The sequence below is a fragment of the Hippoglossus stenolepis genome, chromosome 11, assembly GCF_022539355.2.
Source record: "Hippoglossus stenolepis isolate QCI-W04-F060 chromosome 11, HSTE1.2, whole genome shotgun sequence".
Taxonomy (NCBI): Eukaryota; Metazoa; Chordata; class Actinopteri; order Pleuronectiformes; family Pleuronectidae; genus Hippoglossus; species Hippoglossus stenolepis.
In genome coordinates this window covers 3,069,488-3,093,514 of record NC_061493.1, presented here as the reverse complement: position 1 = coordinate 3,093,514, position 24,027 = coordinate 3,069,488, and the positions used below count along the sequence as shown (strand labels likewise).

Sequence of the window (24,027 nt, the reverse complement as noted above, 5' to 3'; positions counted from 1 at the left end):
TTCAGTTTTCACATGTTTTTAATGTTTTTATCTCATGTTCTTCATCAAACTTTTGGCAGTGGATTCTGAGACATTCAGATTGTCTGGAACAAAAAAACGGAGCAACTTAGATTAGCACTTTACCCATTTCTCCGAGGATTCCCCTGATGGGTGACACTCATCACACAGTCTTCATGGTCAAGAGTGATCTCTACAATAAATGTTTTTTCCTCATTGATTTGCAGTTTACCATTTATTGTTAGTCATTAAAGTGAAACTATTAGAGTCATTGTAGGTGCAGTATAAATAATGTATATGCATAGCAGTCAAACTGCTATTCTTCTATGAGATCGTTTTTAAAGCACAAACATGATGCTCTGGTCCATTGTCTCACACACACACACACACACACAGGGAGCACTTTGCTCTACATTTATGTGCCTTAATAATGCAGCCTTAAATATGTGTATCACAGGATCATTTATTGTTAATGCCCACTCTAGTACCCGTGAATATGTACCAGTTTTGTCAGCACAAGTTTCTAGTCAACAACCAACCATGCGTGATAGCGGAATTGGGATCATGAAACCAAATGAGGCAAAAACAGGGTGAGTGAAGCAAATCAATGGGAGGGAAATCCCATGTGGGCCATTAACAGTGGAAAGACTTGGTTACAGAGGTGGTTAGGGCATTGAGGATTGTCAAAAATCCCTCTTGGAATATCATAAATTCGAACTAATTGAATGAACAAGGAGTACGAAGAAGCGGACACATGAATCTGCTCTCCTAGACAGTAGGTGGCGGTAATACACCTGACGTCACTGTTGTTTTCCAGCAGCCGGCACCAGACGAGAAGAAGAAGAACGCCCATTTTGCTCGCACTGTACATCGAGGAGGGCTGAAATATTATCAGACAGAAGAGGACAAAGAGCTGCAATGGACGGGTAACTGTGTTCACTTCACCAGTACAGTCCCTATGTGCACTGTACTCATCTGTGCGTGTGACAGAGACACAACCAGCTGTTTGCCGTACTCAGTTTAGCATATGCTAACTGTTAGCTCAGGCGCGAACCTTGATACTGACATTAGCTACCGAACAATACCGAGCCCCAACCAATAAACGTGGTGGTTCATTGTTGTGTTGCTCCCGGGGACGTTAACATTTACCGAGGAGCATTACTCATTTCACACAGAATTGTGTCCTCTAAGTTTGTCAATGTACGAGATGGCAAAACAGTGTGACACAGTTGGCATTGTATCACCTTCTGTTGTCCGTATAACGATTGCTAACGTGAGTGAATGTTGCTGCCTGTGAGAGTAATATTTATTAAATCTTTGCTTGAAACACTGCCACAGTTTTACCAGTTATTGATGCTATGACCATCTACCAGCCCCATGTGTTATAAATAGACCACATTATGGCCGACGCGTTTTATGCACCTGTCAGTTCGTAAAGATCCTTTGTCTGAAGCAAATCTATGTTGCACGCAACCTGCGATTGTTGTTTACAGCGTTGGTTTGGAAATCTGCAGAGAGCAGCAACAGCATGTGAGGTTATACAACTGGAGATAGATGAAAAGGTTTCAAATATTTAACAATCCATTTAGCTGTCACTGTATATATTGTTCGTGCTCCAGTTTGTGGGGGTTGTTTAAAGCAGGTTAATTCCAATATGGTGTTTGATGTCAATGATGTGCATTGGGAAGCAAACTGATAAGAGAATGCTGCATTGTGTATTTCTCACAATGTGTTATTGATTGTGTTTGGGATTAATGTTGTTGGTTGCTAAAATTGCAAAGAACTGTGAAATTGTATCCAGTCAAAATAGTAGGGTCATGTTTAGTCTTTTGTGCTTCTCTGTTTTTCAATTTTTTTGTGATCATGGTAAATGGACAAATGCTCCAGGGCCAGCTGCTCTTCTGTAGGATCTGTGCAAGACCAGAATCTTGTGACTTGTTGTTTTTACGATGGTGGGCATACCAGTCTCTTTGTTTTATTATTGTTGAAGTTGATCTGTTATCAACAATGGCACAGTTTTTGCAATGGCTGTGAGATATGGTGAGGACAAATGCCAGCAATGTCTGCAGTTGATGCAGTGTCCTTTGCACATATCAGCAAACCAGCGAAAGGCCTCAAGTTATACATATAAAGTTACATTTATAATTCTGAATGCGAGTAATGTTGGTTGTTATCATTTCCCTGTGAACATACATGCATAATTTCATGTGCGCCCGATGCACAGAGTGCCCTGTGCCTTCCTGCTGAGAACTGTGCCTGTTGTGCCAATGTGCACAGAAAAAGTGGTATCTACCAATATTATGCTGAATTCTGCCTGCTTGCTGAGGATGGTAAACATTTTTGGGATGTTTTGACAGGCCACTGATGTGGTTAGGGAGAGACAAGAGAGTGAGAGCATGCAACAACAGGGCAGAAGGCACTGCACACAGCTCTACAAAGAAGCAATTACAAAAAAACAACAGAAATCGTTTGTGTTATTATGAGAAGTGTTAAAAAAAATGTGGATCATTGTGTGTTTGTGGTAGACAATAGTGGGCTGCCACAGTCTATGTAATTAATGTGAATTGGAGCACACTAAAGCTGCTCCCCATTAAGGAAATAGCATTTCTGTGAGGGCCCACTAGTTGACTGCTGTTGATGCAGTTCAGGCTGCCTGACCCTTGTCACACTGCTCCCCCATCATGATACTCCATCAGATCTACTTCTAGCTGACTACAGACTTGATCCCTCTGCATGCACATTTAGTTGTTGAACAGCTGCTACTTAAGGTCTCTTCAGGTGTGGGACATGTACTCAATACCATGTGTGCTACTAGGGATCAAACTTCTTTTGCACATTGGCATCGACCCAGACTTTCTTCCTCACGCTAACTATAACAGCTGGCTAATAGGATAGTGTAAGGGATCAATCAAATTACATGGTAATGAAAAGGGGCCTTCAAATGAAGCAGATGCCCATCAGGACTTCTGCCAGATAAGAAGGTTCAACTTACTGGTTTTTTTAATCCTCCCTGATGGTCCATGATTTGGACTCGGCTCCAGTTGGCTTTGTCTTTGACCCATTGAAGGATCATCCTTTTGGCCATGTACAAGTTAGAAACTCCAATGTGAAGAGCTATGTTGACTACCTATACCTTAAAATGCAAAGTGGCCAACTGCAGCTAAAGCCACAGCACGCCTCTTACTGGTGCAAGGACCACTAATGATTACAGTTGGTGTATGCAGAGGATGACACAGATAAAAATCATAAACAGGACTTGTCATTTTTGGTGAACAAATTAAATTTAAAAGAAAGATATGTCAATGTTGAACAGGTAAAAATAACAATGGCATATAGTTCATATTCCAATTGGATTCAGCAGAACATTCATATTTTGAAACAAAATCCAGACACAGTTGTGAGTTATGCTGTTAACCAATATAATGGATGCAGATAGATATTTCTAAATGGTAAATTGTTTGAATTTATATAGCGCTTTTCTAGTCTTGATGACCACTCAAAGCGCTTTACAGTACAGTTTGCCATTCACCCATTCACACACTTTCATACAGTGCATCTATTAGCAGCACTTTTTTTTCTATGAGGGGCAGTTCGGGGTTCAGCATCTTGCCCAAGGACACTTCGGCATGCAGATGGGGAAGGCTGGGGATTGAACTGCTGACTTTTGGGTTGGAGGACGACCACTTCTACCCCCTCTGCCAAAGGGATGTGTATTATTTTAACAATGAAATAATATTCTGATTATCTTCCTGAGTACTTGTAATTGTCACATCACAATTTCCTTAAGCCAAAAAGTGATTTTATTTTCACTTGCTTTACTCAGACTTTAAAAACAGCTTTAAACTCAGCTTTAGCCATGGTTACAATGGCGTTGGTTCTGCCGCACCATTTCAAACCAAACTTGTCAGCAGAGGGTGTGTTACAGGTTCCTTGGTGATGTAGGTGCTTTATGGGAATAAAGCCAGGAATGCAAATAGGTGTTTCAGGCTCAACAGGAGCAGCGCTGGTGTGACTGTCGTTGATCATTTGGGTGTCTGCAAATTCCCCTCTGGGTTTGGGGAGTTGGTTTGGGGAAAGGTAACTGCCAGTACTGCAGATGCTAACTTATTTTCCAGAACAGTATCGGTAGTCAGCAGTAACCACAGAATGCTAACGATATCAGAGTTCTGTGGTCTCTTCCCAGAGTTCCTTGCAGGATTTGACTGACAGTTTATCAGACCAATAGAAGAATATTTGTCCATAGTGGGTGTTGATCAGAGGAAAATAGGCTTATGACTCTCAAACCAAAAGACAAGTTATACATGTTGTGATTTTGGATTCAAATCAAATTTTTTTGCATTTTACATTGTAGCAGTTTGCTGTTATCATTTTGAAAGTTGGTGATTTGGGTTGAGGCTTATGGTGGTTGCTTTGCGTTCCTAAATTTTATTTTTTTCAATTGTCTTTATTAAGAGACAATTTTAACACCATAATTGAGGACAACACCAGGATGATGCAGATATGAGTTAAATAAATACATATCAATGTTAAGAAATATTCCAGTAATTGCTGAATTCTTGAATCTGCAAACCTGTTAAATGGCTGTATGCGCTTCTATGTACGTATAGAACCAGTAATCTAAACAAATAAGCATTTAAACACCTGCATTGTGGTTTTTTTTATTATTTAAGCCTTAGCTGGGTTGAAGTAATATGACACATTTTCATCCAGGTTTTGCTCTTACCATTTTCCTTCTCTTCCTTTTTTCATCTCAATGTATTCTTTCCATTGGCAGAGATGTCGCGGTTGGTGTGAAGGCAAGTTTTCAAATTTTGTTTTACTAATTTTACATGAACACATACATTTGCTTTGTCTGCATTATATTGTTTAAACATGGACTGGATGTAAAGTTGCTGGCAGGTCAAAACAATTAATATCATATAAGTGTTAGATGTAAAGATAGAAGATAACCCACTAAAAAGATGTTTTTTACACTTTATAGGATGTTAACCACAATATCATTAAGCTAAAAGTAAAATGATTGGCTTAATTTATAATGTTGTCTTTTGTTTGCTATTTTATGTGTATTTTTTATGCTGAAAAATAACTGTTTTTCTGTTTTTCTTTCTCTTAACTTTGCAGAGAGGCTCAGATGAGCTCAACATGTATGGTAGCAGTCCCAGCTCTATGACCGGTAAGCTCCACCTTAACCCTGATTGGAGCGGAAAACACAAACCGCATTACTTGAAGCAATAATCCACAATATATTTAGGTAATAGGAAGTAGTCAGGAAGTGTGATCATGGTAACACTTAAAACGGACTAGCTTTGGACATGTTAGACAGCTTAAGTGCATTATTGTTGTTTAACCTTTGTAATGTAGTAATATGTCATAATGAATTAAGAGGGGTGAATGACATACCAACACAGACCAGGGACCTGAAAAACCAGAATATTATAACAACAAGCCTAAGACTAATAAGTGCTAGTGTACTAGGGTGCATGTTTACGGGCCGCTGCATCAGGATCAGAGCAGAAGCAACGGTTGCTTTGTACCGTGTCAGTGTCTCCTGTCTGGGTGTCCTCACTCCTGCTAGCCTGCACTCACTTGACACTTTAACAATAAACACCAACACTCATCACAAGCTATTAGGATCTGAACAGAACGGTCCCTAAAAGCAGCAGCAATGCACTTGGTCTTTGCAAACAGCAACGATCACATGTTTATAGAGCAGGGAAGTGCGATCCAAGCATTCTGATGCAAGGTGTGAACTGCTTTACTTAGACTGATCCACTTGTCCTTAGATTCCCTCAAGAGTGACATGTGGTGTTTTGTTTTTTGTCTTTGTTTGTCCATATTCAGCGAATGGCAGTGACAGTAAGAAACAGCGCCTAGATGAATCACCTCCCTCCAGAGTTCTCCACATAAGGAAACTTCCCAGTGAAGTGTCAGAGACTGAAGTCATTGCTTTGGGCCTCCCCTTTGGAAAGGTCACCAACATTCTGATGCTCAAGGGGAAAAACCAGGTACACTATAACAAAAGTCTAGACTGTCTGCCAATCATTTGAGATCATTTGAAAATGATAGAATAACACTGAAGTAATCACAACAGTGTTGACTTTTTAAATGAATAATATTCTCTATAGGTGGGGAAATTAATTGTTTTTTCGATGTGATGCGAACGTGGACGACTCTGCATCGATGCAGAGACGGAACATAATAGATTCATGCCACGTTCATTGTTTTAGCAATGTCCTGCCGCTGTATAATTATAACCACCGCTACTTCAGGATCAGGACAGATGCACATGCATCGAGATGCATCAAAGAATTTCATCATTGAATCGTAGCCCTCTGAATCGAATCGTGCGGTGCCTAGAGATTGCCACTCCTAATATTCTCCTTTCTTGAACAAGATTAGCAGGTGATGCATTGTCCTGGAGCTGATTCGTTCATTGAAACTTTTGCTGTGTTTTTCCAGGCGTTTCTGGAGTTGGGTACAGAGGAAGCAGCCATTACTATGGTGAACTACTATACAGCTGTCACACCACAGGTCTGAATCATCCTCAATTCATGTTGCACATTATTCTTATTTTATGAGTTTATTGCAAGGGATACTAACTGGTCTTACTGTATTTAGGTCAGAAACACACCTGTCTTCATCCAGTACTCCAACCATAAGGAGCTGAAAACAGATTCTGCTCTAAACCAGGTATACACACATACAGAGACACATGTGGACAATATGTTTCTACCGAACCAGATGGTTAGACTGATTCCGATTTGATGCCTTTTCCTCATCATGTGTCCATATTTGTGTCATTCCACCCAGAGGGCCCAGGCAGTACTGCAGGCAGTGACAGCAGTTCAGGATGGAAGTTCTCCATCTTCTGACCCAGGAGTTCTGGACCTTACTCCACCCCCCAGCCCTGTCCTGCGAATTATTATTGACAACATGTTTTATCCTGTGACACTGGATGTTCTCCAACAGGTAAAACCTGAACACTTAACATAAATGTACTAGTCAGATTGTTGATTTGATCTTCTTTGGTACAAACAAAATCATAATTGAAGCAAAACTGATTTTTTTTAAGGGGAAAAAGGAGAATGGAAATGAGATTTGTTTTTAGGACTGCTCCAGAAAAGTTGATGAGTTGATCTTAAGATCCTGAGCTGAGTCGAATTTTGTCAATCAACTCACTGCAATTTGTTTTAGCTGCATCACCGTACTCAGCAATGCAGCATGGTAGGGTGTAAACTTTACAAAAGTTGTCTTGTCTCAAAATGACCAAATCACACAATGAACAGTGATTGAAGTAGAGATGGGTGATAGAAATGAATGGTAGCAGACCATCCGACTGTTTATTGTCTTATGTTGCTTATTTTGGAGCGTGGGTTTGATTGATTAATGTGACTCTTGCAGATCTTCAGCAAATTTGGCACCGTAATGAAGATTATAACCTTCACCAAGAACAACCAGTTTCAGGCTCTTCTTCAGTTCAGTGACCCTGTCAATGCACAGCAAGCTAAACTGGTAAGATCCTACTTATAAAAATTAAAGTTGTTAAATCACTGTTCTGTTTTTTTGTTTGCATTACATTATTATGACTTCTGAGCTTTTAACAATGTGCATATGTGTGTGCATGTAAGAGGTAAGACAGGCTTCAGTAACGATAATGATTTTTATATATCCTTTTAACATCCCCATTGTCCTTCATGTCCCTGAGTGCAAGCAGCTTATAAAATTCACCTCCTGTCTGATGTACAACATGTGATTATATTATAATACTGTTTAGATTTAATCTCAATGAATTGGCATCTTCTGTCTAATTGTGCCAGTTTTTGCAGATATTTAATTCATTAATATCAGTGTTGACCTAAAAATACCAGTCATTATGATTCCCTCTTTCTCTTTCACTCCCACAGTCTTTGGATGGACAGAACATCTACAATTCATGTTGCACTCTGCGGATAGACTTCAGTAAACTGGTCAACCTCAATGTCAAATACAACAATGATAAGAGTCGAGATTACACCAGACCTGACCTTCCAACTGGGGACGGAGAGACAACCAACAAGGATCATTCTCTCTTGGGTAAATATACCTATGTGTTGACCTGTCTTCATCCCACAATTCCATATCTCCCCACAGGGTATGTATAATACTTTACAGTTACATCTGTGACCCCATTCAAAGTCTTTTTTTTTACCAGTTGTGCTCAAAGGCTAAGATGAAACAGTAAATGTGAAGCCAATGACAGTTCACCCTGGATATACACTCCTGTTTGACTCAGCACCATCCTAACCAATACTCACCTTTTCACCTTTGCTATTTTTGTGCATTAGAATGAAAGGTTTATTGTAATAAATGTTCCCCTCAAATCAGTGAACGGGGAGGGTAGCTGGAACTTAATGCCCCTTGAACAGTGAGTCTTCATCAGAAGTGGCGCAGCATGAAAAAGAAAAAAAAAACATATGTGAGTTCATTTACAATTAAAGGTGTGCACAGCAGGTGGGTTAGATAATCTATTGCCACAGTGCCATTATAGTTCATATGTTTAATTTTAGTGTTATAAATGAAGAAATAAAGCAAATTTTCAGTAAAACCAACACCTAGATTTACATTGGCATGGTGCACTGTTCCTGGCATTTCCAGGACCTTTTTTTAAACCATATTCCACACTTAGATTAATCAGCCTCATAATATCATGAAAGGGGCTCTGCACATCTCCAGATACCACATTAAAACTGAACATCAAACTTACCAGCAAAATATGAATTATAGAGTCTGATAAATGTCAGTACTTTTTAGTTCCTCCTTCTGTTTCTGTGTATTGCTGTTCAGTATCTTATTATAATTCAGGATGACAGGCTGACTGGATTCCCAGATGCTACCAGCTAATTTTGCACTCTGAGCTAACTGGCAGGTTTCCTGTTTCCACATATCAGCGTCACATTCATTTTGTGATATGTGCACTTAAATCATGGATTTCATCAATTGAGAAATCGGCCATTTCTTATATATAGGTCACCTTTGTAATGCATATTGTTTATATTCCAAAGGCTCCAAAAGAGAAAATCCTACAACAGCCAGACACTGCGTTGTGCAGATGTCTGCCAGGCCGCTCATAGGCCACTCCTTTTATGGGCACTTTCCACATGGCTTCTGGTGGTGGTGTTGTGTTTACTGACAAACTGTTTCTGTAGCAAGCTGTCACAAGCTATCATCTGTTGTAGGAGTCATTAAACATTTTAATGGGAATTTAAAAGATACTAAATGAGATAACTAAGTGGACGGTGTAGATGGCTTTGATGCAACAGTTTCCTCTCTGAAATACAGGGGTAAACATAGCCGAATGCAAATTCTAAACGAAACCAAAAAAAAGTGGGCAGATGTAATCTATATTGTGCTTGATGGCTTTGAAGTTCATATGCAGGGATTTATTTTTGTTTCTAAACAACTGCAACAGACTTCCACTTATAACTGAATTCTCTTCATAGTTTTGTCCCTGCTCTCTTCAGTGAAGTCCTCTGGTTGTGCAAGTTGTTGCACCTCATCTCATCTCAGTGAAAGTTTTGCTTTTAGAAATGTCCTTGTACTTCATGGCTTAGTTTATGTTCGGACATGCAGTGTGAATTTTGAAACCTTATATACATAAGTGTGTGCCTTTTCTAAACTATCTCTAACAGGTTGTGTACAGTACAATTGTAGACCCATCTCAGTGATAATTCAATCAATCAAATTCAATCAATCAAATTTTATTTCTATAGCCCATATTCACAAAATCACAACTTGTCTCATAGGGCTTTCAAATTAATTAAGCAGGAGGATGCAAATGACGTCACAGCAAAGGTTCATAATGCTTTTTGTTAATGAGAGATTTGGGCTTTTATTTTTTTATAAAATGAACATTTCTAAGGACAGGTTGTTAACTTTTTTATTATTGGTTATTGAGTGAATGGTAAGTGAATGGTAATTTTATTCATTGGAGTGCAAATGTCTAATTGTTTTTGTGGGCTCTGACCACTTTGTAAAGCCACTGCATGTGCACTGTTGGTTAGATCTGACAATAACAATAATTACTCATCATGTTTTAATACTCATATAATACTGCTGTTATTCTACTTACTCAGGTCAGTTTGGTTTCTTGTGATGACTGGTATCTTTTAGTAGAAGGTTAGATGAGTATGTTGTGATTTAACTTTTTATTGTCTTGTAGGTACCCCATCTGGAGCCCTAGCTTCCTACTCGAGTGGAGGAGGTTACTCATCTTCTCTCTCCCTCTCACAGGGTGGAGGTATCAATCTTTTCTTTTTTGAAAATTCAGTTTTTTACTTCCTCTGCTGTTTTCTGTCCTGCTGCAGTCTTTCATGTCCTGGTGGTTGTCTAATTGTACCAGGGCCATAGTGGTTGGTTGTTATTACAGCTTTATCAAAGTATCAGGCAAATACTGGACTGTAATTAGTCATTCCATGACATTTAAATGTCATTCATTCTTATATTTTATACTTTTCTTACTTGTCCAATGGAAGTTGTTTGCTTTAATGAATTATATTAAGATATTTTGAATAAAAATGACAAAGTTGAAAGAATCTTGAAAATCTTTAACATTAAACTTACTCCTCCTCCTTTGGCACTTGCATACTGCGCAGAATTATAATTATCAGTGGATTTTACTTGAAGTGAATACTGTTCAAATGAGATGGTTGAATGAGATTCAGGTTTGAATTGTAGTGGGAGAGTGCATTATCCACATAGTTGTGGTAGACGGGAAGGAGAACAGAGTTTGCAAATTTCATGCTCAGCTTAGACTGAATGTCTTCTACAATACAGTGCACATAATGCACACTACTGAAATTACTGAGGCAGCTATACTGACCATTCCTTCCCCCTAGAATTCTCTACTGCTACCAATTGCAACTTTGCCAGTTTACCTGTAGATATTAATGTATCTTTTCATGAAGCTGTGGTGGTTTTTGCACTATTGCAGTTAATCTCTCATCTCTCTGATCTTGTGTTTTCCTAAAAGGAGCCATCAGTCCTCTGAGTGCTGCAGCAGCGGCAGCAGCAGCTGCAGGTCGCGTTGCTCTCTCTGGGTCCGGAGTGTCAGGAGTCCTGTTGGCCTCCAACTTAAATGACGAGGTAAACTAACCATAAATATAATTTGAATGTGAATGAGCATTCGAAAGCTCTTCTTTGAGGTACTCATTACAGCTGAAAACTAATAGTTATAGTGTGACCAAGTTTAAAATGGATTAAAGCCACACTGTGACTGTGGATATGGAATAACACTGAAATCATAAAAAGTATAAAAAGTGGTTACCAAGTACAGCTTTAATAGGGAGCCCAGACGTGCACAATTAATGTTCAATTTTTTTGTACACATTAAAATGTGGATAAATGGTAGTTTTAAGTATCTGTTCATTATTGGAGTATATTATTTACTTCTTTTCACTTCAGAAATCAACAAAATATTTCAGAACATTTGCCCAGTGGCCAACTTTTACATATAACTTTGTGATTTTATGTTGGATTCGGTTTCTCTTTTTAGTTTTCTGTTTATTCTCTAATTGAACTGTAACCTACTCTGTCATCTTTATCTCTAAACGTACTGTACCTGTTTCTGTATGTTCCATCCTTCTATCCGAGCACTTCTCTCTGTCTGTCTTTGTCCCTCTCACACCTCTGAGAAAAGGGGCTTCATATTGTATTGGCTGGTTTCAAACCTATTCCCCCTTCTGCTAGAGTCTTGTTGCAGCAGGTTTATCCTGACTGTCGTGGGAACATCATACATATATCTCTCTAAAGATCCATCAGCATGATGGCAGCAGTCTTCTATAAACCGCTCAATACAATCCAGTGGCTAGGTATTGGTTGAGTTTGGTGAGAGTTAAATCCGACAGTAGACGTGGACAATCAGATTTTTCAATCAAAGACTATCTTAATAAAAAAAATCTACTTTTCAGATTCATTTTACAGATTGAGTCATTAAAATGTACTATATTCAGTTTTAAAAGATTACTTGCCACTAAAAAGCCTATTTTAGCTGTTAAACAGCTTGCCTGCGAACTGCAGCTAGCGACAGTTCTTGTTCTGCAGCCTAGGCTTAAAAGAAACGTTAACAAAACGTTAAAGCGGCAGAAACATGCATACAAATTCCAGTGTGGACTTTCAGAGTAAAATCACTGCGATAGCAGGATACAGACATTTGTAAGTTGGGCCTTTTGAGTTGAAGTGATTGGCTTGTGTCCAGGTTACCATATGCACAACTCATCATGTGATCATATGACTTCAACTAAATATGTGGGGAGAGTTGTGATTCAGGTTGTGAATCATGATTCTATTCAAAAAGATTGTGATCTTTTGGCCAGATCACCCACTCCTCTCAAAGGGTTGGTTTTCATTAACTTTTTCTTCCTCTCAGCTGTGACCTTAGATCGACAGACCTCCATCTGTGGCACATTTTAATCATTTTCATACAGAACCCTATTCTAGGTCACATAGCATTAGAAACCCCAAACACAGACTAATCTCTCTTATTCCAGTTTGACGGTGTTGATAAAGACCAAGACCCAAGTGAAACTTTTCTATGAAATATCTGGTACTGATGATCATTATAGTTTGTGGTTTCAGTTTATTTAGAGCACAGCCGCAACTAAACTGGACATGACAAAATGGTTCAGTCCATCTGTGATGTGGCAGTGGTCATAGACATGCTTCATATTTCATGTTTTGCAGACCCTTTTGCCTAAACCTCTCTAGGTGGAAATGGAACACATTTCCTTTGTAGCTTTTTTGCCGTGGCACTTATGACAAGAATCTTGGAAGTCCGGATGTTTATGATTTTTTATGATTAACATGTCACAAACGGAAAGTCATATGTCAGCAAGATTTTCTGATTATGAATGTTCCGTTCCAAGATGATTGCTTTATGCCACAATGACACAGGTCTCGTGGGATGTTTGACATCCTGCTAAGGAAAATAAAATTTGCTCAAATTAAGCATTAATCCATCGTTAAGATTTTTGTCATTGGGGATGTTTTTAAGAATTTGATGTTCCATTAAAGCAATCACTGCAGTTGTTTTGTTTGTGTCCATTGACACATCCTGCCAACAGTTACCTCCAGATATATGTGATCTAGTTCTCTTTCTGCCCTCTTCTGCTTCAATATCTCTTGCAACTCAGTCTTTCTTTCACTTATTTATTAGACCTACGTGCCAGCAACTGTCAATTTAGGTGGTCAGTGGTCATGGTGACTATGACTTCACATTCTTGTTATGCAATATATCAGGAGTAATGGAGGGAATTTTCATAAATCTGGCTCAGATTCTCAGCCGTCCATAAGGATGAATTTAGGATTTGGGGAATCACACGTCAAAGTCACTGTGACCTTACAAAATGCCTTTCGATGAAGTGATTTCAAAGACAAATATCGCATAGGACACAGTGACAAATTACATTTTATATCCATACGGTCAACAGCAGTGCAACTGTGGCATCATAATTATCTGCAAAAACACGTTCCTGGTCATTATTTAACACAATAACTCGGGAACAGAAGGAGAGATTGTGGCCATGTGTCCTGCAGCTTGACCGGCTGGTGTGAGACGTGCATCCGCGCGGCGGTAACTCCAGATTCCTGAAGTCTTCATCCATCCATTCTTTAATGTATTATTTTCTACATTCCTCTCATCCTTTTATTTTCCTCACTGATAAATGCATCCAGCAGGGAGTGTGATTGTGTTTGTGTGTGTGTGCGCGCGCGTCTGTGCATGTGTGTTAACAAAACTGGAAGGTGTGTGTATCTGTGCGCGTGTGTGTGGAAACAATCCAGCAATCATTCAAACTCCGTTGATGTCCCACTGATGCTGTTTACTGACCTCTGCTTTGGTTTTGTCCTCCTTTCCTCCTCTCTCCCTCCCCCACCCAACCCCCTTCCTTTACTCCTCCCTTTATTCATTTTCTCTCCATTTTACCATCCATACATCTTTAAATACTGTACACCCCCAATGTATATTTACCACAATTTACTGAAATTTCTTTCATCTCCACTTCCTCTCCTCCCTCTTCACTGTTCTTATTCTGGTCTAACCTGACTTTGGCTTTGCTGTTATGACCCACTCCTCAAATCCCCCCGATATTCTCCATCTTTGCTCCACTCCTCATCATCTCGGAAACCACCACCTCCCCCCTTGTCCAACGCTGGGCGGTCTGATCTCTACCTTCGTCTCTCCTTCTTCCTCCTCCTCTGCTCCTCCTCTTCCTGTCCTCTGCTCTGCGGTCTCTCTCTCTAAAGATGGTCACGCCTCAAAGTCTCTTTACCCTCTTCGGTATGTTCAACCTCTACTATTCTATCTGTATATCTCTCTCTGTTAATCCAATTTTGTTCACTTTCTTCAGTGATGTCGTGGACACGCTTATTCCTCTGTATCTCTCTGTCTCCAAGCCTCCCCTGATCATATTGTACATTACAGAGTTAAATCTACTTCTGTCTACTCTACATTTTAAATCAGCAAGTCTAAGAGATAATGTGTTTGCTCAGCTTTATACTTAACTGATGAAAACAAATACACCAAAATCATTTGTGTTGTTAAATCCCATAAAAGTTAAATCAGATTCACAGTTACTATGTTGGGCTTTCAATCAATATTCCATCAAATACTGTATTTCTTGAGATTGGATTGGAGCCTCTACTTTGGGCATGTTGTAAATTTGCCCAAGCTGCATCATTAAAAGCTTGTCATAGCTCTGGACATCTTTCTTCAGTTCCCTTGTCTTAAAGAATCTGAGAATTTGCTGTGAAAACTCCACATCTAGAGTCAGGCTACATCCATGCTACTACGTTTTAGTTTGAAAACAGCCTTTTCAAACTAAAACGATCCCTGTCCACAAAAGCCTTTTGGCTCTTTATCACTTTTAGTCCCCGACTCCCCATCTATACTAACTCGTCTGAAAACTCACATCACGTGACCACTCACATACACTGGGCATGTGCCTGCCGGTGTATCAGAAAAGCATGCACGTGCCAGTGTACACAGTAATTATGGCAGAATGCTTGGAATAATGTCTTCTTTCCTACACGTGTTAGCAGCTGTATCATTGTAAAGTACAGACTTTAAATGCATAACAGCTGTTAGCAAAGACAACAGGGTAAACAACGCTTAGAATTGATTATCCATGTTGCATTCTACACTGGTAGCCGAGGCTGAGCCGGTTGTTTTCCTCCGCGTCATGTGATAGGAGCCTGACGAATCAGCGAAGGCTACATCGTGACCGAAAAGACCCAAACAGCAAGCGGTTGTGAGTGTCATCGTTTCCAAAGTCTCTGTTTCTGCCCGTCCAGACTAAAACGCAGCCCCCAAGTTTTCAAACCAAAACTGGGCCATCAGCGTTTCCAAAGGTTTTATTGTCCCTTAAGCTCCAGATTTGTGTGGATGGCGGGTGTATCTGTAGCAGAGTTGATGCAATTTCAAACAAAAACTTACTAGTATGGATGTAGCATTAGACTGATGTCATTTTAACAGATACTGAGGTTAGAGACGTGCCAAGTCTGCACCTTCACAGCTGCCTCTCAATAACAGCTGCTGTCATATATTTTTATATTAAACAACCACAGCCACATCATAAGCACAGCAACAGAATTAATTCAAGGGCAGAAATATATTAGGATTTATTATGTTAAATAAATGAGGAGGAGGAGGAAGAAGAAGAAGGGGTTGGTTCTGATAGTGGTTTCAAAATTAAAACTATTACCCAGTTTGTAAAATGCCAGATTCACTCAACTAATGCAAAAAAAACTCTAATTGAACATTCTATCTCTCATTGCTCAACAATCAATGAAATATCAAATGTGGGCATTTCTGCAATATTTACATATTTACGTGGAAGTAGGAAGGCCTTAAAAGAAAATGATTTTTATGTTTTTTGATTTACTGTGCATGTTTCCTCATGCAGTATGTTTTGTCTGAGGTTAGTACATTCCTCTGAGAAGGTTTAGTGAAAGATGACCCTTCTCCTACACCGTCCATGTAGTTTCACACTTTGAATCATCTAATCAGACTGGATATCCTCATCAAACAGCTTCAGGCGTGTGTCAGTGGTAAAGCTGAGGTGTCTTGTCTTTTCTCACCAATCTGACAACTTGGTTACACAGAAGAGTTGAATGAGTTTCTAGTGGAAGTCAAATCGGAAGAGTCCATCTTTTCTTTTCATTTGTCTTTCTGGCACTAACTTTTTTCCTTCCATCCTTCACACCTCTCCTTTTTTTTATCTTCGTCGGCTTCATCTCTCCTGCTCTGTCTGTTCTGTCCTCTTCCTTGCCTTCTGCTCTACCCTGCTCTCTCTTGCTCGCTCTCTCCCTCTCTCGGTCTGCCTCTCTCTCTCGCGCTCTCTCTACCTTCAGGTGTCTATGGCGACGTGCAGAGGGTGAAGATCCTCTACAACAAAAAGGACAGTGCTCTGATCCAGCTGTCTGATGGCAACCAGGCTCAGCTGGGTGAGTTTTGAATGAGAATGATGCATATCCCTTACTGGGATTGAATTGTTCTTTTCCCCAAATCAGAAGTGGTTGTTCAAGTCCAGACGACGTCACTTGCAGGTCCCAGTTATATAGATATATGTATGTTAAAGATGTCTGCTCAGTTTAACCATATTGGCTTATGTAGACAGTGAGACATCATGTTAGATGATGACATTAGCAATGCAATGTAGAAAATGTTCACCTGCAGCTTCCTAACTTCATCGTTACTGCTGCTGAGTGTTGTTTCCAGTTACAATAACAAAGGTGCTTCTGTTTGAGGGTAACTAATTACAATCGCCTACAATGCTGGGCTCAACCTCATGATGGCTGTAGGCCATCGATGGTGGATATATATACAATATAAAATGGATGAGATATGACAAATCAACCTGGGCCACTGTATCAGCAAATACTGTCTGGCTTTTAGACTTCTTACATTCTCGTGTTTATCTATTTCTCTCACCTGTAGCTATGAGCCATTTGAATGGTCAGAAGGTGTTTGGTAAAGTGATGAGAGTGACACTGTCAAAACATCAAACTGTGGCTTTACCCAGAGAAGGACTGGATGATCAACTACTAACTAAAGGTGAGAGTACTGCTGTTGCCACATTTTATTTTAATAAAGTAAAGCAGAGAAAAGTTAGAGGTTTTAATAGGGACCGCCAGTAAACCCATAGAAGAAGATCAAACAGTAGGTGGGGGTGTGAACCTGTGGAGTTGTTTCAAAGTAACACAGCGACATAACAGAGTTATGGACTAAAACACAAGTTATTGTGACAAAAGATTACAGAGACCCTGAATTGCAGAAGCCTCTTAGAGGAGAAATGAAACATTTCACTTTATGTAGCCTCCCGCTCTCTCTCGCCCCCTCCCTCCCTTTTATCTTCATTAGAACTAACTGATATCAAGTCATAAAATGGCGAGATTGATCTTTTAATGTTTTCCTTTTACTGTTGGTGACCCCATCGTTTACAGTTTACACTCACATGCATGTCACAGGCCGGCCCCGCCCCCACTCGCTCACACAGAGACAGATAATTAAGGAGAGATAGTTTTTTGCTCACCCCAAGTTTGTTCCATCTTGTTTGGGTTAAAGCAGCAATAATATACAGTTCTAAGGCCTGAGTTTAAATAACAGTAACAGAATATTAATGATATACCATCAATAACTATAACAGTTTTTTTTCCTTTTACAGATTTCTCTGGCTCTCCACTCCACCGCTTTAAGAAGCCAGGATCCAAGAACTTCCAGAATATCTTTCCTCCCTCTGCAACACTTCATCTCTCCAACGTCCGGTATTTTAACAGTACACATATTCATCAAATTACTTCCTTTTTCTCACACTCAGCCAAATACTGTACCAGTCCATTTGATGTCATGCTGCTTCGCTTCCAATACTATAAGCAGTTTGTGTTTTGAATGCTCAGGGATGGTGTTGGAGAGGATGATCTTCGTCTTCTGTTCTCTAACAGTGGAGGAACTGTCAAGGCCTTCAAGTTCTTCCAGTAAGGACCAGTTCAGTTTCATGTAAAGCTGGTTAAGACACAAAAAAACATGTTTAATTTATATACTAAAATATATTTTTATTACACTTTTAAGAATGTAAAAGAGATGTTCTCTTGAACCACATTATTATTATCCCTCCTATTCTCCTGTGCATTGTACGTATAAGATAATTGCCTTGTTATGCTCTGGAATGACCTTCGTAGAAACTAAACAAAGCCATGCTCACAGATTAAACATCTAAACCTTATTTTTCACAAAACTCAGCTGTTTGTCTTTGCTCTTTCTTCACCAGGGACCGTAAGATGGCCTTGATCCAGATGTCGTCAGTTGAGGAGGCGATCCAAGCACTGATGGATCTTCACAACTATGACATGGGAGGGAATCACCATCTAAAAGTTTCCTTTTCAAAGTCCACCATCTAACTTTCACACCCAACTTCAAGATCCATGACGAGTGAGGAAGTCCCCACTGTTTTCCACTTATCCATGTGTTCCGTTTCTTCTGCACTGTACCTAAACCTTAAAACAAGTGTTATAATATTACACATCATGTGAAATCAAACTTTCAGTTTCAGTTAAAATATTCAGAAAATCCAAATTCCAAAGAGTAAACTCTTGACCAATGGAAGCAGCATTTACCCCTGGCCCATAGGCAATTTGTAAAATGTCCAAATCCCTGCTTTTTCCTTCACAGCATCTTTAAGAGCAGCTTCTGAGGATCTTTATCTCCAGAGGTTTAACTTTTCACCTCGCTGCTGTGATGTAGATGTGTACTTTTGGGTGTGTCCTTACGTTGTGACATCACTGCTGGGTGTGGTACTTCAGACCACACCCAGCAGTGAGTATTGGTGTGAAATGAAAAAGACCTGGACTCTCTTTCACCGGTCAACATGGCAGCAGATGCTGTCTTCTTGAACAAGCTTTGAGTTCTGCCATTAATGATTATTTTCTGTACATTGTTTTACGATCTGAACCTTTTCTCTTCCCAGGCTAACACCAATTTTGCTCCAACACAAACCTCTTGTATAATTAATGTAGTCATTAATTATTTAACTCCTCTTCCCCTTTGTTTCATTTAAAGGTGTGGTTTTGACAGCAGGGTTTCTGACACACATCCTCATTATGCTGATTCATTCCTCCAAACCTAGACCTCGGACATTTCCCCCAAGTTACAAGTTTAAAGGAGAAGGTGGTGTTTCCTCCGAAGTGGGATTCACACTGTCCTCTCCTCTCATCTGCAAAGAGCTATTTACATCACCACCTGCTGTAGTTTGAAGGGATTTTGGGAACCTACAATAAAACTGCTTTCTGCACCACACAATCACTTCAAATGATTTTCAGATGCAACTGAAATTTGAGGACGCTAGTACCTATAAATCCTCAAATCAGGTAGAATAAACTACAAACACTGTATTTGGTGCAATTTCCAATTTGATTAAGGATATTTCATGACTAAACAATCACTCTGAGGCCATTTATATATGATGCCTTATAGTAGCTGTTCTATTTGGATGTTTAGATGCATCCTGGAAAGTTTGATGCTTTGAGGACAATTGGTTGTTCCCCAAATTTTCCTTACAAAATAACTTTGACACTGACAATAATGATTCAAAGGTGGAGCTAAAATGTTATAAATCCTATCCCTCTCTTTTTAAAACCATAGCTGTGAGTGCACTCTCTCTCTCTCTCCCTCTCTCACACACACACACACACACATACCCAGAGGATGCGTGTTCATGCTTTCTGTTTAGACGAGGTTTAAATATGAGGTTCTGGTCTTGGTCTCTGCTTTTGGAAGGAGACCTGTTACGACCAAAGTACATGCGCCTTTAGTCTGTGGTCTAATTTTACTGTTGATTCTATTGTGTCTTCAAACAATGAATTTTACCGACAATGTTTGTTTAACCTTGGTTGTAAACCTGTAGAAGCAGAATATTTTATTTTATAAATAGAACCTCCTCTTCCCAGTCAGACACCATGAGCTTATTTATCATGCAGAGATGCACAGAAACCTGAGGTCTACTCTAGTGTTTCTAATTTTGTACTTCTCTGTGGTTCTTTCTTGCAGCTGCAGAGTTTATTTTTGGATTGATTTCATTTATTTCTTGAAGGGGGTTGTTTTCATTTCTTCACTTCAGTTTTTATTATGTTCGTTTTTTTGTCATTAGATTTCAGATCAGCACAAATTAAAAACGTCTTTTCTACCAAGGAGGCAAAGTAAAACTGTGTGTTTGTGTTGTTTATAGTAGCTTCAGACCTCTGCTCTCATCTGTCTCACTGTCAACCTGTCAATAAACTTCTCTCACTCTGTTCAGTTCTGTCTCTCTGCTCTCACTTCTTTCTCTTCACTCCTTCCTCCCAGCTGTTCTGTTCTTTCTACGCTTCTGCTGAGACATGAGAACGAGCAGTGTGTCCACACATGGGGACTCGACTACACTCTGTTAAGTTATGGAGTGTGTTCAGCACGAATTATACAAGTCCTGTTCAGTCATTGTGAGTAAAGTTGGTGCATTATGTGGCAGCTGTGGCTCCAGAGATAGAACGGGTCACACACTAATCAGAAGGTCAGAGGTTTGATCCCAGTAGCTCCCATGCTGTGTGCAAAATACCGAACCCCATATTGTGTGATCCAGAAAGATTTCGGTTTACCGTATGGATGTTTATGGGTGAATGGCAAAACTGTAGAGGGCTTTGAGATGCCATCAGACTAGAAAAGGCCTATTTAAGTACCATTTACACGATAAAAACGAAATGGCATTTGGGGAATTATTTAGACGTTATTAAAAAGTTTGGCAATAAGGCAACTGATCCATGAAATTTATTTTTTTGTTGTGATAATGACTTAAGTAAAACTAAATATTGAAAAAAGAAAGAGAAAAAAATATATATTTCTTAAAGTAGAGAATATATGGGATTTGAATCCAAATCTCCTGTGTCCCATCATTCATCCATGAAAAAGGTTTTCCATTGAAGCCATGCAGTTCTTTGGACAGGTTGTCAATAAATGACTCTTATTTCTATATTATACACTACCGTTCAAAAGTTTGGGGTCACCCAGACAATTTCGTGTTTTCCATGAAAACTCACACTTTTATTTATCAAATGAGTTGCAAAATGAATAAAAAATATAGACAAGACATTGACAAGGTTAGAAATAATGATTTTTATTTGAAATATTAATTTTGTTCTTCAAACTTTGCTTTCGTCAAAGAATGCTCCATTTGCAGCAATTACAGCATTGCAGACCTTTGGCATTCTAGCTGTTAATTTGTTGAGGTAATCTGTAGAAATTTCACCCGCTTCCTGAAGCACCTCCCACAAGTTGGATTGGCTTGATGGGCACTTCTTGCGTACCATACGGTCAAGCTGCTCCCACAACAGCTCAATGGGGTTGAGATCTGGTGACTGCGCTGGCCACTCCATTACAGACAGCATACCAGCTGCCTGCTTCTTCCCTAAATAGTTCTTGCATAATTTGGAGGTGTGCTTTGGGTCATTGTCCTGTTGTAGGAGGAAATTGGCTCCAATCAAGCGCTGTCCACAGGGTATGGCATGGCGTTGCAAAATGGAGTGATAGCCTTCCTTATTTAAAATCCCTTTTACCTTGTACAAATCTCCCACTTTACCAGCACCAAAGCAGCCCCAGACCATCACATTACCTCCACCATGCTTGACAGATGGCGCCAGGCACTCTTCCAGCATCTTTTCACCTGTTCTGCGTCTCACAAATGTTCTTCTGTGTGATCCAAACACCTCAAACTTTGATTCGTCTGTCCATAACACTTTTTTCCAATCTTCCTCTGTCCAATGTCTGTGTTCTTTTGCCCATATCAATCTTTTCTTTTTATTGGCCAGTCTCAGATATGGCTTTTTCTTGCCACTCTGCCTAGAAGGCCAGCATCCCGAGTCGCCTCTTCACTGTAGACGTTGACACTGGCGTTTTGCGGGTACCATTTAAAGAGCTGCCAGTTGAGGACCTGTGAGGCGTCTATTTCTCAAACTAGAGACTCTAATATACTTGTCTTCTTGCTGAGTTGTGCACGGGGCCTCCTCTTCTCTTTCTACTCTGGTTAGAGCCCGTTTGTGCTGTTCTCTGAAGGGAGTAGTACACACCTTTGTAGGAAATTTTCAGTTTCTTCACAATTTCTCGCATGGAATAGCCTTCATTTCTAAGAACAAGAATAGACTGGCGAGTTTCACATGAAAGTTCTCTTTTTCTGGCCATTTTGAGAGTATAATCGAACCCACAAATGTGATGCTCCAGATACTCAACTAGCTCAAAGGAAGGCCAGTTTTATAGCTTCTCTCTCCAGCAAAACAGTTTTCAGCTGTGCTAACATAATTGCACAAGGGTTTTCAAGGGTTTTCTAATCATCCATTAGTCTTCTAAGGCGATTAGCAAACACAATGTACCATTAGAACACTGGAGTGATAGTTGCTGGAAATGGGCCTCTATACACCTATGTAGATATTTCATTAAAAACCAGACGTTTCCACCTAGAATAGTCATTTACCACATTAACAATGTATAGAGTGTATTTCTGATTAATTTAATGTTATCTTCATTGAAAAAAACAGTGCTTTTCTTTGAAAAATAAGGACATTTCTAAGTGACCCCAAACTTTTGAATGGTAGTGTATATGTTGTGTTTAACAGGTTGATATGCTCACTCACAGCTGAAGACTGAACCATGTTGCCTGGTCTGATGAACACAGACATCTGCTGAGGCTGCAGATGGCAGAGTCACAGTCTGGTGTCAACCTGCCTTGTGTCAACAGTCCAGGCTGCTGGAGGTGTGATTGTGTAGAGAATGTTTTCTCCACACATTCTCGTCTCAAACTGGTTCCATGTGAATCCAGTGGAAGCTTTGTGATGTGGTAGAACAGCACATTGGCAGCATGATGAATGTGCAGCTGACTAATCTGCAGAAATGATGTGATGCTCCATCAATCAGCTGTGGCCTGGAGGTTGGAGAAGTGGACTCTGGACCAAAAGGTCACGAGTCTGAATCCCTGGACCAGCATAAAGAACCTCCCTCCACAGCCACAGGTAAAGTGACCTTGAGCAAGGCACATAACCCTGTAACTGCTCTCTGAGTGGCCATGTGTTTGTATGATGTTTCTGATAAATTGCTCTCTAAGTATATTTCACTGTCATGTTTTGTTTCACTAACCAGTTACATGCACTAACATGATTACTCGAAACCAGACCCCTTAATTGCAGGTACACAGGATGGTTCCTTTCCCATTATGCTGGTTTATATAAAAAGCCATTCTGCTCACACACTCGATTATGCTCCATCACATTATTGTCATTCATTAATCAGAGCTTTGCAGAGCAGCTTTATCTAAAGATAAAACTGTAAAGAGGGAAACAAACATGAAGTGAAACCTTTGCTCTGGTCTGTCAGTCCTCCTACTTTGATGTCTTTATCATATCATCACTGATGAAGGTCTTATTATGGCACAGCGAATCCTTAAAGAGGAGAACACTAACTATAGACTAATTAACTCATTCTGGATAATTGCATCTTTGAGGGGTGATCTGGTCGAGCAGCCGTGGCCTCAGCAGCTACACGGCCTGGTTTGTAATTCTTATTAAAGTGTGATGGCAGTGAACAGTCAGAAAACACAGCTCCACTTGACTGAGGACAGTCAGGATCAGGCATTCACACAGTGGAGTCACCACAGAAGAAGTTTTAAACAAACTCAGTTGAGCACATACCTCGGCCAAGGCCCAACATTCCCCTTATGAGACCATGTTTTAATTCACCAGATCCAGATTTTTATGTGGATCTGCACACACTCAAATATCAGTCCCCTAAACATGCCTGATTTTTATCATCAATATCCAGTAATTATTCTGGATCAGCTTCCGGATCCGGATCCACACCGAAATATAATGGGTTGGGTTCCTCCTTGGGTCATGGCCCCCCTCTCCACAAAATGTCATGGAAATCGGTGGTATTTTCCTAATCCTGCTAAAAAACAAACATTCAAACAAATAAATGCAGACAAAAACAAA

At 39.8% G+C, this 24,027-nt stretch overlaps 1 protein-coding gene across 1 annotated transcript; it reads left to right on the top strand.

Moving 5' to 3' along the window:
• Window positions 1-807: 807 nt before the first annotated feature.
• On the top strand, window positions 808-20,317 carry LOC118117322 (polypyrimidine tract-binding protein 2). Its single transcript, XM_035169469.2, has 17 exons — window positions 808-923; window positions 4,772-4,793; window positions 5,119-5,170; window positions 5,839-6,002; window positions 6,457-6,528; window positions 6,616-6,687; window positions 6,808-6,966; window positions 7,399-7,509; window positions 7,902-8,070; window positions 10,196-10,273; window positions 11,006-11,118; window positions 14,275-14,308; window positions 16,381-16,473; window positions 16,967-17,083; window positions 17,694-17,793; window positions 17,926-18,003; window positions 18,297-20,317. The coding sequence occupies exons 1-17, from the start codon at window positions 916-918 to the stop codon at window positions 18,424-18,426; spliced, it is 1,572 nt and encodes a 523-aa protein (XP_035025360.1). The 5' UTR covers window positions 808-915; the 3' UTR covers window positions 18,427-20,317.
• The last annotated feature ends 3,710 nt before the right edge of the window (window positions 20,318-24,027 follow it).

What these genes read in the sequence shown, in the direction of transcription:
- LOC118117322 (XM_035169469.2), top strand. An exon ending in CAGATTCTGCTCTAAACCAG is followed by an intron (nt 6,688 to 6,807) that starts GTATACACACAT and finishes CATTCCACCCAG; the next exon opens with AGGGCCCAGGCAGTACTGCA. An exon ending in CCTCCAACTTAAATGACGAG is followed by an intron (nt 11,119 to 14,274) that starts GTAAACTAACCA and finishes CTCTCTCTAAAG; the next exon opens with ATGGTCACGCCTCAAAGTCT.